Source organism: Oncorhynchus nerka, linkage group LG13 (genome assembly GCF_034236695.1).
Source record: "Oncorhynchus nerka isolate Pitt River linkage group LG13, Oner_Uvic_2.0, whole genome shotgun sequence".
NCBI classification, from domain to species: Eukaryota; Metazoa; Chordata; class Actinopteri; order Salmoniformes; family Salmonidae; genus Oncorhynchus; species Oncorhynchus nerka.
In genome coordinates, this window is record NC_088408.1 from 92,323,396 (window position 1) to 92,335,852 (window position 12,457).

Below are 12,457 nucleotides of genomic sequence, written 5' to 3' on the forward strand. Positions count from 1 at the left end.
TTGACTGCAGATTGAGGACGTAAGGGGAGGGAGGGAAGGTTAGGGAGGGAGGGAGGGAAGGAGGGTTTGGAGGGTGGGGAGGGATAGTTAGGGAAGTTGGGAAGGTTAGGGAGGGAGGGAGGGAGGGTTAGGGAGGTGAGGAAGGGAGGGATAGGGAGGGAGGGAGGGAGGGAAGGTTATGGAGGGAGGGAGGGTTAGGGAGGTGAGGAAGGGAGGGAGGGATAGGGAGGGAGGGAGGGAGGGAAGGCTATGGAGGGAGGGAGGGAGGGTTAGGGTTGGGGAGGGGAGGGTTGGGGAGGGTTAGGGAGGGTGGGAAGGTAAGGGAGGGAGGGTTAGGGAGGGAGGGAGGGGAGGTTATGGAGGGAGGGAGGGTTAGGGAGGGCGGAGGGTTAGGGAGGGAGGGAGGGAGGTTATGGGGAGGTTATGGAGGGAGGGAGGGTTAGGGAGGGAGGGTTAGGGAGGGTTAGGGAGGGTGGGAAGGAGGGTTAGGGAGGGAGGGAGGGAGGTTAGGGAGGGTTAGGGAGGTTGGGAAGGTAAGGGAGGGAGGGAGGGAGGGTTAGGGAGGGCGGAGGGTTAGGGAGGGTTAGGGAGGGTGGGAAGGTAAGGGAGGGAGGGTTAGGGAGGGAGGGGGAGGGTTAGGGAGGGTTAGGGAGGGTGGGAAGGTAAGGGAGGGAGGGTTAGGGAGGGAGGGAGGGAGTTAGGGAGGTTAGGGAGGGTGGGAAGGTAAGGGAGGGAGGGAGGGTTAGGGAGGGAGGGAGGGTTAGGGAGGTTGGGAAGTTTAAAATTACCTAGCCTAACTATTACCCAACTATTACCTATTACCTAAACCAACTATTAACTAACCCAACTATTACCTAAACCAACTATTACCTAACCCAACTATTACCTAACCCAACTATTACCTATCCCAACTATTACCTAACCCAACTATTACCTAACCCAACTATTACCTATCCCAACTATTACCTATCCCAACTATTACCTATCCCAACTATTACCTATCCCAACTATTACCTAACCCAACTATTACCTATCCCAACTATTACCTATCCCAACTATTACCTAACCCAACTATTACCTATCCCAACTATTACCTAAATATCACCTAAACCAACTATTACAACTATTAGATCCTGCATTGTTCACTGGGACCGATGTATCCCTAATCACAGGAGAGAGGCCGTTGTAGAGTAATATGGACATTCATCAGACACTTTTTTTATCTTAAGTGATTTAAAAGTGAATATATTCAGTTTATGTGGTAAACCAACCCACATTAAGGAGTAGGCCTACCATGCTTCAACTAGTCTAGTTTATGTGGTAAACCAACTCACATTAAGGAGTAGGCCTACCATGCTTCAACTAGTCTAGTTTATGTGGTAAACCAACCCACATTAAGGAGTAGGCCTACCATGCTTCAACTAGTCTAGTTTATGTGGTAAACCAACCCACATTAAGGAGTAGGCCTACCATGCTTCAACTAGTCTAGTTTATGTGGTAAACCAACCCACATTAGTAGGCCTACCATGCTTCAACTAGTCTAGTTTATGTGGTAAACCAACCCACATTAAGGAGTAGGCCTACCATGCTTCAACTAGTCTAGTTTATGTGGTAAACCAACTCACATTAAGGAGTAGGCCTACCATGCTTCAACTAGTCTAGTTTATGTGGTAAACCAACCCACATTAAGGAGTAGGCCTACCATGCTTCAACTAGTCTAGTTTATGTGGTAAACCAACCCACATTAAGGAGTAGGCCTACCATGCTTCAACTAGTCTAGTTTATGTGGTAAACCAACCCACATTAAGGAGTAGGCCTACCATGCTTCAACTAGTCTAGTTTATGTGGTAAACCAACCCACATTAAGGAGTAGGCCTACCATGCTTCAACTAGTCTATAACCATCTAGCACTTTTAATGGCTTAATTACCTCTCGTTGATTTGTTGTGACCAGATATAGTTATTTAACTTACTTCTCCTCCCTAACTAATAATTAATCATTATATCTGTCAATTGTCTTCCTGTTTTGACAGATATTTAATCCCCCCCCCCACCCCTTCAGGTTGCCTGACATAGCTTCTCTACTAACCAATCACACACCAGGATGGTAGATCAGACCTCCGCTATGGGAACAGACAGACAGACAGACAGACAGACAGACAGACAGACAGACAGACAGACAGACAGACAGACAGACAGACAGACAGACAGACAGACAGACAGACAGACAGACACAGACTCTGATATCTGCTTCTGTCCTGTCATCTCTGGATGAGAAATACCAATAATAAAAGACACCGCAACAAAGTTGAAGGTAACAGTGACACACGGTGACAGTCGATGACAGTGAAGCGCTCTTTGACAGATTTAACGCATCTGACACGTGTCAGAGACAGAACAGAGCCACACGTGTCAGAGACAGCACAGAGCCACACGTGTCAGAGACAGAACACAGAGCCACACGTGTCAGAGACAGAACACAGAGCCACACGTGTCAGAGACAGAACAGAGCCACACGTGTCAGAGACAGAACAGAGCCACACGTGTCAGAGACAGAACAGAGCCACACGTGTCAGAGACAGAACAGAGCCACACGTGTCAGAGACAGCACAGAGCCACACGTGTCAGAGACAGAACACAGAGCCACACGTGTCAGAGACAGAACACAGAGCCACACGTGTCAGATACAGAACACAGAGCCACACGTGTCAGAGACAGAACAGAGCCACACGTGTCAGAGACAGAACAGAGCCACACGTGTCAGAGACAGAACAGAGCCACACGTGTCAGAGACAGAACAGAGCCACACGTGTCAGAGACAGCACAGAGCCACACGTGTCAGAGACAGAACAGAGCCACACGTGTCAGAGACAGAACAGAGCCACACGTGTCAGAGACAGAACAGAGCCACACGTGTCAGAGACAGAACAGAGCCACACGTGTCAGAGACAGAACACAGAGCCACACGTGTCAGAGACAGAACAGAGCCACACGTGTCAGAGACAGAACAGAGCCACACGTGTCAGAGACAGAACAGCACCATAGCTGATCTAAAGTGACACTAAACAACAGACAGACAGACAGACAGACAGAGAGAGATCAAAGGTAAATACCAGAACAGGAGTAGGGACGTTTCCTTTGGGGCTGGTGACTATGCTGTTTTTGGTGCTGTTTGTCTGTGGTGTCTGGGGCTGTGCAGGGAGAGGGGAGACAACACAGGGTTAACAACAGTGGATTCTCTGGATGGAGGATGGGCCTTGGTGGTGAAAGGGTTAACACAAATAGACCTGGGTTCAAATAGTATTCTAAAACGTTCATTGAGCATTTGCACGACATTGATAAGTGATGGTTTTAGCTGGCATGGAGGGAGTGGTGGGTTAATACACAGTATCACAGTGGTTCAAAGGAAACAGCAGCAGTGAGGGTCAAGCAGTGTGTTACTGTAGTAGTGTGTTACTGTAGCAGTGTATTACTGTAGCAGTGTGTTACTGTAGCAGTGTGTTACTGTAGCAGTGTATTACTGTAGCAGTGTATTACTGTAGCAGTGTGTTACTGTAGCAGTGTATTACTGTAGCAGTGTGTTACTGTAGCAGTGTATTACTGTAGCAGTGTGTTACTGTAGCAGTGTGTTACTGTAGCAGTGTGTTACTGTAGCAGTGTATTACTGTAGCAGTGTGTTACTGTAGCACTGTAGCAGTGTATTACTGTAGCAGTGTGTTACTGTAGCAGTGTGTTACTGTAGCAGTGTATTACTGTACAGTGTGTGTGTAGCAGTGTATTACTGTAGCAGTGTGTTACTGTAGCAGGAGAAGACTGGCCTTGTGTTACTGTAGACAGTCAGTGTTACTGTGTGTGTACTGTAGCTGTAGCAGTGTATTACTGTAGCAGTGTGTTACTGTAGCAGTGTGTTACAGTAGCAGTGTGATACTGTAGCAGTGTGTTAGACAGTGAGCAGTGTACTGTAGCAGTGTGTTACTGTAGCAGTGTGTTACTGTAGCAGTGTATTACTGTAGCAGTGTGATACTGTAGCAGTGTGTTACTGTAGCAGTGTATTACTGTAGCAGTATGTTACTGTAGCAGTGTATTACTGTAGCAGTCAGTGTTACTGTAGTAGTGTTGCTTGTTACTGTAGCAGTGTATTACTGTAGCAGTATGTTACTGTAGCAGTGTGTTACTGTAGCAGTGTGTTACTGTAGCAGTGTGTTACTGTAGCAGTGTATTACTGTAGCAGTCAGTGTTACTGTAGTAGTGTGTTACTGTAGCAGTGTATTACTGTAGCAGTGTGTGTGTTACTGTAGAGTGTGTTACTGTAGTGTGTAGCAGTGTACACACAACTGTAGCAGTGTGTGTTACTGTAGCAGTGTGTTACTGTAGCAGTGTGTTACTGTAGCAGTGTGTTACTGTGTAGTGTGTAGTGTGTACTGTAGGACAGTGTGTGTACAGTGTGTTACTGTAGGACAGTGTAGTTAGTGTGTAGCAGGTGTGTGACAGGTGTAGCAGCAGTGTGTATTACTGTAGTAGTGTGTTACTGTATGTGTTAGGGACAGTGTGTTACTGTAGCAGTGTCAGTGTGTTACTGTAGCAATGTGTTACTGTAGCAGTGTGTGTAGCAGTGTGTTAGTGACAGGTGTACTGTAGACAGTGTGGTGACTGCAGTGTAGGGTGTGTTACTGTAGGTGTAGTTACTGCAGTGTGGGACAGTGTATGTACTGTAGCAGTGTGTTACTTAAGTGTGTTATCAATACTGTAGTAGCAGAGCTGTGTGGCAAGTGTGTTACTGTTGTGTTAATGGACATTCAAGTGTATTACTGTAGCAGTGTGTTACTGTAGCAGTCAGTGTGTTACTGTAGTAGTGTGTTACTGTAGCAGTGTGTTACTGTAGTAGTGTGTTACTGTAGCAGTGTGTTACTGTTGTAGTGTGTTACTGTAGCAGTGTGTTACTGTAGTAGTGTGTTACTGTAGCAGTGTGTTACTGTTGCAGTGTGTTACTGTAGCAGTGTGTTACTGTAGCAGTGTGTTACTGTAGCAGGGTGATACTGTAGCAGTGTATTACTGTAGCAGTGTGTTACTGTAGCAGTCAGTGTGTTACTGTAGCAGTGTGTTACTGTAGTAGTGTGTTACTGTAGTAGTGTGTTACTGTAGCAGTGTGTTACTGTAGCAGTGTGTTACTGTAGCAGTGTGTTACTGTAGCAGTCAGTGTGTTACTGTAGCAGTGTGATACTGTAGCAGTGTGTTACTGTAGCAGTGTGTTACTGTAGCAGTGTGTTACTGTTGCAGTGTGTTACTGTAGCAGTGTGTTACTGTAGCAGTGTGTTACTGTAGCAGTGTGTTACTGTAGCAGTGTGTTACTGTAGTAGTGTGTTACTGTAGCAGTGTGTTACTGTAGTAGTGTGTTACTGTAGCAGTGTGGTAATGTAGCAGTGTGTTACTGTTGCAGTGTGTTACTGTAGCAGTGTGTTACTGTAGCAGTCAGTGTGTTACTGTAGCAGTCAGTGTGTTACTGTAGCAGTGTGTTACTGTAGCAGTGTGTTACTGTAGCAGTGTGTTACTGTAGCAGTGTGGTAATGTAGCAGTGTGTTACTGTTGCAGTGTGTTACTGTAGCAGTGTGTTACTGTAGTAGTGTGTTACTGTAGCAGTGTGTTACTGTAGCAGTGTGTTACTGTAGCAGTGTGGTACTGTAGCAGTGTGTTACTGTAGCAGTGTGGTACTGTAGCAGTGTGTTACTGTAGCAGTGTGATAATGTAGCAGTGTGGTAATGTAGCAGTGTGTTACTGTAGCAGTGTGATAATGTAGCAGTGTGGTAATGTAGCAGTGTGGTAATGTAGCAGTGTGTTACTGTTGCAGTGTGTTACTGTAGCAGTGTGTTACTGTAGCAGTGTGTTACTGTAGCAGTGTGTTACTGTAGTAGTGTGTTACTGTAGCAGTGTGTTACTGTAGCAGTGTGTTACTGTAGCAGTCAGTGTGTTACTGTAGCAGTCAGTGTGTTACTGTAGCAGTGTGGTACTGTAGCAGTGTGTTACTGTAGCAGTGTGATAATGTAGCAGTGTGGTAATGTAGCAGTGTGTTACTGTAGCAGTGTGTTACTGTTGTAGTGTGTTACTGTAGCAGTGTGTTACTGTAGTAGTGTGTTACTGTAGCAGTGTGTTACTGTTGCAGTGTGTTACTGTAGCAGTGTGTTACTGTTGCAGTGTGTTACTGTAGCAGTGTGTTACTGTAGCAGTGTGTTACTGTAGCAGTCAGTGTGTTACTGTAGTAGTGTATTACTGTAGCAGTGTATTACTGTAGCAGTGTGTTACTGTAGTAGTGTGTTACTGTAGTGTAGTGTGTTACTGTAGCAGTGTGTTACTGTAGTAGTGTGTTACTGTAGCAGTGTGATACTGTAGTAGTGTGTTACTGTAGCAGTGTGTTACTGTAGCAGTGTGTTACTGTAGTAGTGTGTTACTGTAGCAGTGTGTTACTGTAGCAGTGTGATACTGTAGCAGTGTTACTGTAGCAGTGTGTTACTGTAGCAGTGTATTACTGTAGCAGTGTGTTACTGTAGCAGTCAGTGTGTTACTGTAGCAGTGTTACTGTAGCAGTGTGTCACTGTAGCAGTGTGTTACTGTAGTAGTGTGTTACTGTAGCAGTGTGATACTGTAGCAGTGTTACTGTAGCAGTGTGTTACTGTAGCAGTGTGTTACTGTAGTAGTGTGTTACTGTAGCAGTGTGTTACTGTAGTAGTGTGTTACTGTAGCAGTGTGTTACTGTAGCAGTGTGTTACTGTAGTAGTGTGTTACTGTAGTAGTGTGTTACTGTAGCAGTCAGTGTGTTACTGTAGTAGTGTGTTACTGTAGAAGTGTGTTACTGTAGTAGTGTGTTACTGTAGCAGTGTATTACTGTAGCAGTCAGTGTGTTACTGTAGCAGTGTGATACTGTAGCAGTCAGTGTGTTACTGTAGCAGTCAGTGTGTTACTGTAGCAGTCAGTGTGTTACTGTAGCAGTGTGTTACTGTAGTAGTGTGTTACTGTAGCAGTGTGTTACTGTAGTAGTGTGTTACTGTAGCAGTGTGTTACTGTAGTAGTGTGTTACTGTAGTAGTGTGTTACTGTAGCAGTGTGTTACTGTAGTAGTGTGTTACTGTAGCAGTGTGTCACTTTAGTAGTGTGATACTGTAGCAGTGTATTACTGTAGCAGTCAGTGTGTTACTGTAGCAGTGTGATACTGTAGCAGTCAGTGTGTTACTGTAGCAGTCAGTGTGTTACTGTAGCATTGTGTTACTGTAGCAGTCAGTGTGTTACTGTAGCAGTGTATTACTGTAGCAGTGTGTTACTGTAGCAGTGTGTTACTGTAGCATTGTGTTACTGTAGCAGTGTGTTACTGTAGTAGTGTGTTACTGTAGCAGTGTGTTACTGTAGTAGTGTGTTACTGTAGCAGTGTGTTACTGTAGTAGTGTGTTACTGTAGCAGTGTGTTACTGTAGCAGTGTATTACTGTAGCAGTGTGTTACTGTAGCAGTGTATTACTGTCGCAGTGTATTACTTTCGCAGTCAGTGTATTACTGTAGCAGTGTGTCACTGTAGCAGTGTGTTACTGTAGCAGTGTGTTACTGTAGCAGTGTATTACTGTAGCAGTGTGTTACTGTAGCAGTGTGTTACTGTAGCAGTGTGTTACTGTAGCAGTGTGTCACTGTAGTAGTGTGTTACTGTAGCAGTGTGTTACTGTAGCAGTGTGTTACTGTAGCAGTGTGTTACTGTAGCAGTGTGTTACTGTGTCAGTGTGGTACTGTAGCAGTGTATTACTGTAGCAGTGTGTCACTGTAGCAGTGTGTTACTGTAGCAGTCAGTGTGTCACTGTAGCAGTGTATTACTGTAGCAGTGTGTTACTGTAGCAGCGTGTTACTGTAGCAGTGTGGTACTGTAGCAGTGTGGTACTGTAGCAGTGTATTACTGTAGCAGTGTGTTACTGTAGCAGTGTGGTACTGTAGCAGTGTATTACTGTAGCAGTGTGGTACTGTAGCAGTGTGTTACTATAGCAGTATGTTACTGTAGCAGTGTGGTACTGTAGCAGTGTATTACTGTAGCAGTGTGTTACTGTAGCAGTGTTAACCATGGAGAAGAGGCCTTGAGACAGAGAGACAGAGAGAGACAGAGAGAGAGAGAGAGAGAGAGAGAGAGAGAGAGAGAGAGAGAGACAGAGAAGAGAAAGAGAGAGACAGAGAGAGAGAGACAGAGAGAGAGAGAGAGAGAGAGAGAGAGAGGGACAGAGAGAGAGAGAGAGAGAGAGAGAGAGAGAGGGACAGAGAGGGACAGAGAGGGACAGACAGACAGACAGACAGACAGACAGACAGACAGACAGACAGACAGACAGACAGACAGACAGACAGACAGTACTAATAGATGAGCATGTCAAATAAAACAGGGGACTTGATTGGTGAGCATCACTTCTGGTTGATCAATGGGCTTCAAATCACCAGAAAGAACGTCATCAGTCAGGAAGAAAGAGCAGGAAGAGAGGAGGACCATTTATGTGGCTTCTTAAGAGGGAAGGAAGACAGAGCAGGAAGAGAGGAGGACCATTTATGTGGCTTCTTAAGAGGGAAGGAAGACAGAGCAGGAAGAGAGGAGGACCATTTATGTGGCTTCTTAAGAGGGAAGGAAGACAGAGGAGAATAGGAACAGAGGATGGCATCATCAGGAGAAGTGAAAGGTAAATAAGAGGGCGAGCGGTTAGGAAGGCGCACTGACTGAGTGTGAAGGGATCACTCGTACTTTTATGGTGATGGAGTCTTTGTGGAGGAAACACCTACAGAGAAAAACACACAACGATGGTCACATGCACGGGACAGGTGTAGTGACAGGTGTAGGGACAGGTGTTGGCACAGGTGTAGTGACAGGTGTAGGCACAGGTGTAGTGACAGGTGTAGGCAGAGGTGTAGTGACAGGTGTAGTGACAGGTGTAGGGACAGGTGTTGGCACAGGTGTAGTGACAGGTGTAGGCACAGGTGTAGTGACAGGTGTAGGCACAGGTGTAGTGACAGGTGTAGGGACAGGTGTAGGGACAGGTGTAGGGACAGGTGTTGGCACAGGTGTAGGGACAGGTGTAGTGACAGGTGTAGGGACAGGTGTAGGGACAGGTGTAGTGACAGGTGTAGGGACAGGTGTAGTGACAGGTGTAGGGACAGGTGTAGTGACAGGTGTAGTGACAGGTGTAGGGACAGGTGTAGTGACAGGTGTAGGGACAGGTGTAGTGACAGGTGTAGTGACAGGTGTAGGGACAGGTGTAGGGACAGGTGTAGGGACAGGTGTAGGGGCAGGTGTAGTGAGAGGTGTAGTTAAATCAATAAGGTAGCAAACAGAGCTGTGCAACTCTTCTGTTAATGGACATTCAAAACTGGCATCCATTGTGATTAAAATGCAGAACAATTAACTCAAACTGCTAGGTTCTCGGTTTTCTAAAGGACCTTGCAGATGAAGATATTAACTTTTTGTCTACTGATCAAATGCTAGAGTAGCCTGTGGCTTTATACTGTACATAGACAAAACTTTATACAAAGGGATGTTATACTGTACTCAACACAACACTGTAGTGTCTGGCTGTTATACTGTACTCAACACAAGACTGTAGTGTGTGGCTGTTATACTGTACTCAACACAACACTGGAGTGTCTGGCTGTTATACTGTACTCAACACAAGAATGGAGTGTCTGGCTGTTATACTGTACTCAACCCAACACTGGAGTGTCTGGCTGTTATACTGTACTCAACACAAGACTGTAGTGTCTGGCTGTTATACTGTACTCAACACAAGACTGGAGTGTCTGGCTGTTATACTGTACTCAACACAAGACTGGGGTGTCTGGCTGTTATATTGTACTCAACACAAGACTGGAGTGTCTGGCTGTTATACTGTACTCAACACAAGACTGGAGTGTCTGGCTGTTATACTGTACTCAACACAAGACTGTAGTGTCTGGCTGTTATACTGTACTCAACACAAGGCTTTTGGGACGGCAGGTTAGAGCGCTGGGCCAGTAACCCGAAAGGTTGCTGGATCGAATCCCTGAGCTGACAAGGTAAAAATCTGTCGTTATGCCCCTGAACAAGGCAGCAAACCCACTGTTCCTAGGCTGTCATTGTAAAAATAATTGGTTCTTAACTGACTTGCCTAGTTAAATAAAGGTTAACAAAAATCAACAAAAAAATATTAATCTGAGGAGACAAGGAGGAGACAGAGGGGTCAGAGAGGACAAGGAGAGGAGTAACAGGGGTCAGAGTGGTCAGAGGAGACAGGGAGAGGAGTAAGAGGGGTCAGAGGAGACAAAGAGAGTAGTAAGAGGGGTCAGAGGAGACAAGGAGAGGGGTCAGAGGGGTCAGAGGAGACAAGGAGAGGGGTCAGAGTGGTCAGAGCAGACAAGGAGAGGAGTACAAGGGGTCAGACTGGTCAGAGGAGACAAAGAGAGGAGTAAGAGGGGTCAGAAGAGACAAGGAGAGGGGTCAGAGGGATCAGAGGAGACAAGGAGAGGAGAAAGAGGGGTCAGAGGAGACAAGGAGAGGAGTAAGAGGGTTCAGAGAAGACAAGGAGAGGAGTAAGAGGGGTCAGAGTGGTCAGAGGAGACAAGGAGAGGAGTAAGAGGGGTCAGAGGAGACAAAGAGAGGAGTAAGAGGGGTCAGAGGGGACCAGGAGAGGTGTACGAGGGGTCAGAAGTGTCAGAGGAGACAGCGAGAGGAGTACGAGGGGTCAGAGGAGACAAGGAGAGGGGTCAGAGAGGAGATACAACCAGGAAAATAATAACGAGAGAGTGAGAAAAACGGAGGAGGAGTGTGTCAAGGGCCTGTTGCTAGGCGATTATGAGTGTGGCGTGGAGAGGAGCAGGGGGACGTGTGTGTGTGTGACTGAGAGTCTATTTCTGTCTGGTGTGTTTCCAGGGTTCAGACTCATGTCTATTCCTGGAACTGTAGTCACAATTCCTACTGAATAAACAGACCAGAAAGCAGCTAGCACAAAGCTCACACACACACACACACACACACACACACACACACACACACACACACACACACACACACACACACACACACACACACACACACACACACACACACACACACACACACACACACACACACACACACACGCAGAGAGAGAGGGAGGAGAGGGAGAGAGGAGAGAGAAAGGTAGCAGAGAGAGAGGGGGGGCAGAGAGACTGAGAAAGATCAGTACTGCATATAGACATGATGACATTTGAAATGTCTCTTTTCCTCTGAAAGTTTTGTGAGTGTAATGTTTAGTTCATTTTGTTTATTGTTTATTTCACTTCTGTTGATTATCTATTTCACTTTGGCAATGTTAACATATGTTTCCCATGGTAATAAATCTCTTTGAAATGGTATTGAATTGAGAGACAGAGAAGAAAAAGAGAGAGGGGGGGGGTCTTACCTTGACATCTGCCTTCTTGTTGAGCAAACTCTTGGCTGCTGCAATAGGAAACAACAGCAGACACACAGGTCAGAGATTCTGGTCGAACAGGAGATCAGAGAGATCACAAAGGTGTATCAGTATCAACCTGTAGTCCCGTAGGATTCCTAGTTGAAGATGGGTAACCCAAATTCAACCACAGGTAGAAAAAGAATCCAACAGGGTAGGGGACCAGACAGTCGTAACAAGAGGTAGTAAACGCTGACATCTTTAGACAGGTTATCAACGACTGGTCCAGCAGACCCTGATAATCACAACACTCCTCTGAGATCTTCTGGAGATTTAGAGAGGAGAGGAGGTTTGTTCATACTAAAGACAGTGGTCTGTTTAGCATAATACCCATAATCCTCAGCAATTTTCCACAGACAACAGTCCGTATCCATTGTGTCACAGGGAACACAGAGAACTGTTCCTGGGTTAAAACTATCCCATTCGGCGTGGCACAGGAGGCCCAGCGAGAGTTGATGTGGGTTGCCGCGAGCAACAGAACCTCATTAAGAGGAACTGGTTAATCAGTTAACGAGGCAGAGATAGAAAACGAATTTGGGGCTTAATACTGGAGCCTGTCCCCTCGGTCCCCTTCAGGGCTAGAGCCTGAAATGGTGCTCCTACCAAGACACACACACCGTCCCAGTCTCTCTCCTCTGTAGCACCGTCCCAGTCTCTCTCCTCTATAGCACCGTCCCAGTCTCTCTCCTCTATAGCACCGTCCCAGTCTCTCTCCTCTATAGCACCGTCCCAGTCTCTCTCCTCTATAGCACCGTCCCAGTCTCTCTCCTCTATAGCACCGTCCCAGTCTCTCTCCTCTATAGCACCGTCCCAGTCTCTCTCCTCTATAGCACCGTCCCAGTCTCTCTCCTCTATAGCACCGTCCCAGTCTCTCTCCTCTATAGCACCGTCCCAGTCTCTCTCCTCTATAGCACCGCACCAGTCCCTCCTCTAGCACAGTCCCAGTCTCTCTCCTCTATAGCTCTCCTCTATAGCACCGTCCCAGTGTCTCTCCTC

At 46.3% G+C, this 12,457-nt stretch overlaps 1 protein-coding gene across 12 annotated transcripts in view; it reads right to left on the reverse strand.

Annotated features, from left to right (window-relative positions):
* Positions 1-12,457, reverse strand: part of LOC115121963 (calcium/calmodulin-dependent protein kinase type II subunit beta-like) — a 150,917-nt gene that overhangs the window by 37,721 nt on the left and 100,739 nt on the right. For 8 of the 12 annotated variants that reach the window (XM_065026835.1, XM_065026829.1, XM_065026836.1 and 5 more), the window contains 2 exons: positions 11,414-11,451; positions 3,113-3,190 (listed from right to left, as the gene is read on the reverse strand). In XM_065026835.1, coding sequence (XP_064882907.1) covers positions 3,113-3,190; positions 11,414-11,451 — 116 coding nt within the window. The remainder of the gene's footprint in view (positions 1-3,112; positions 3,191-11,413; positions 11,452-12,457) is intronic. The other 4 variants (XM_065026832.1, XM_065026838.1, XM_065026833.1 and 1 more) reach the window with 1 other exon arrangement.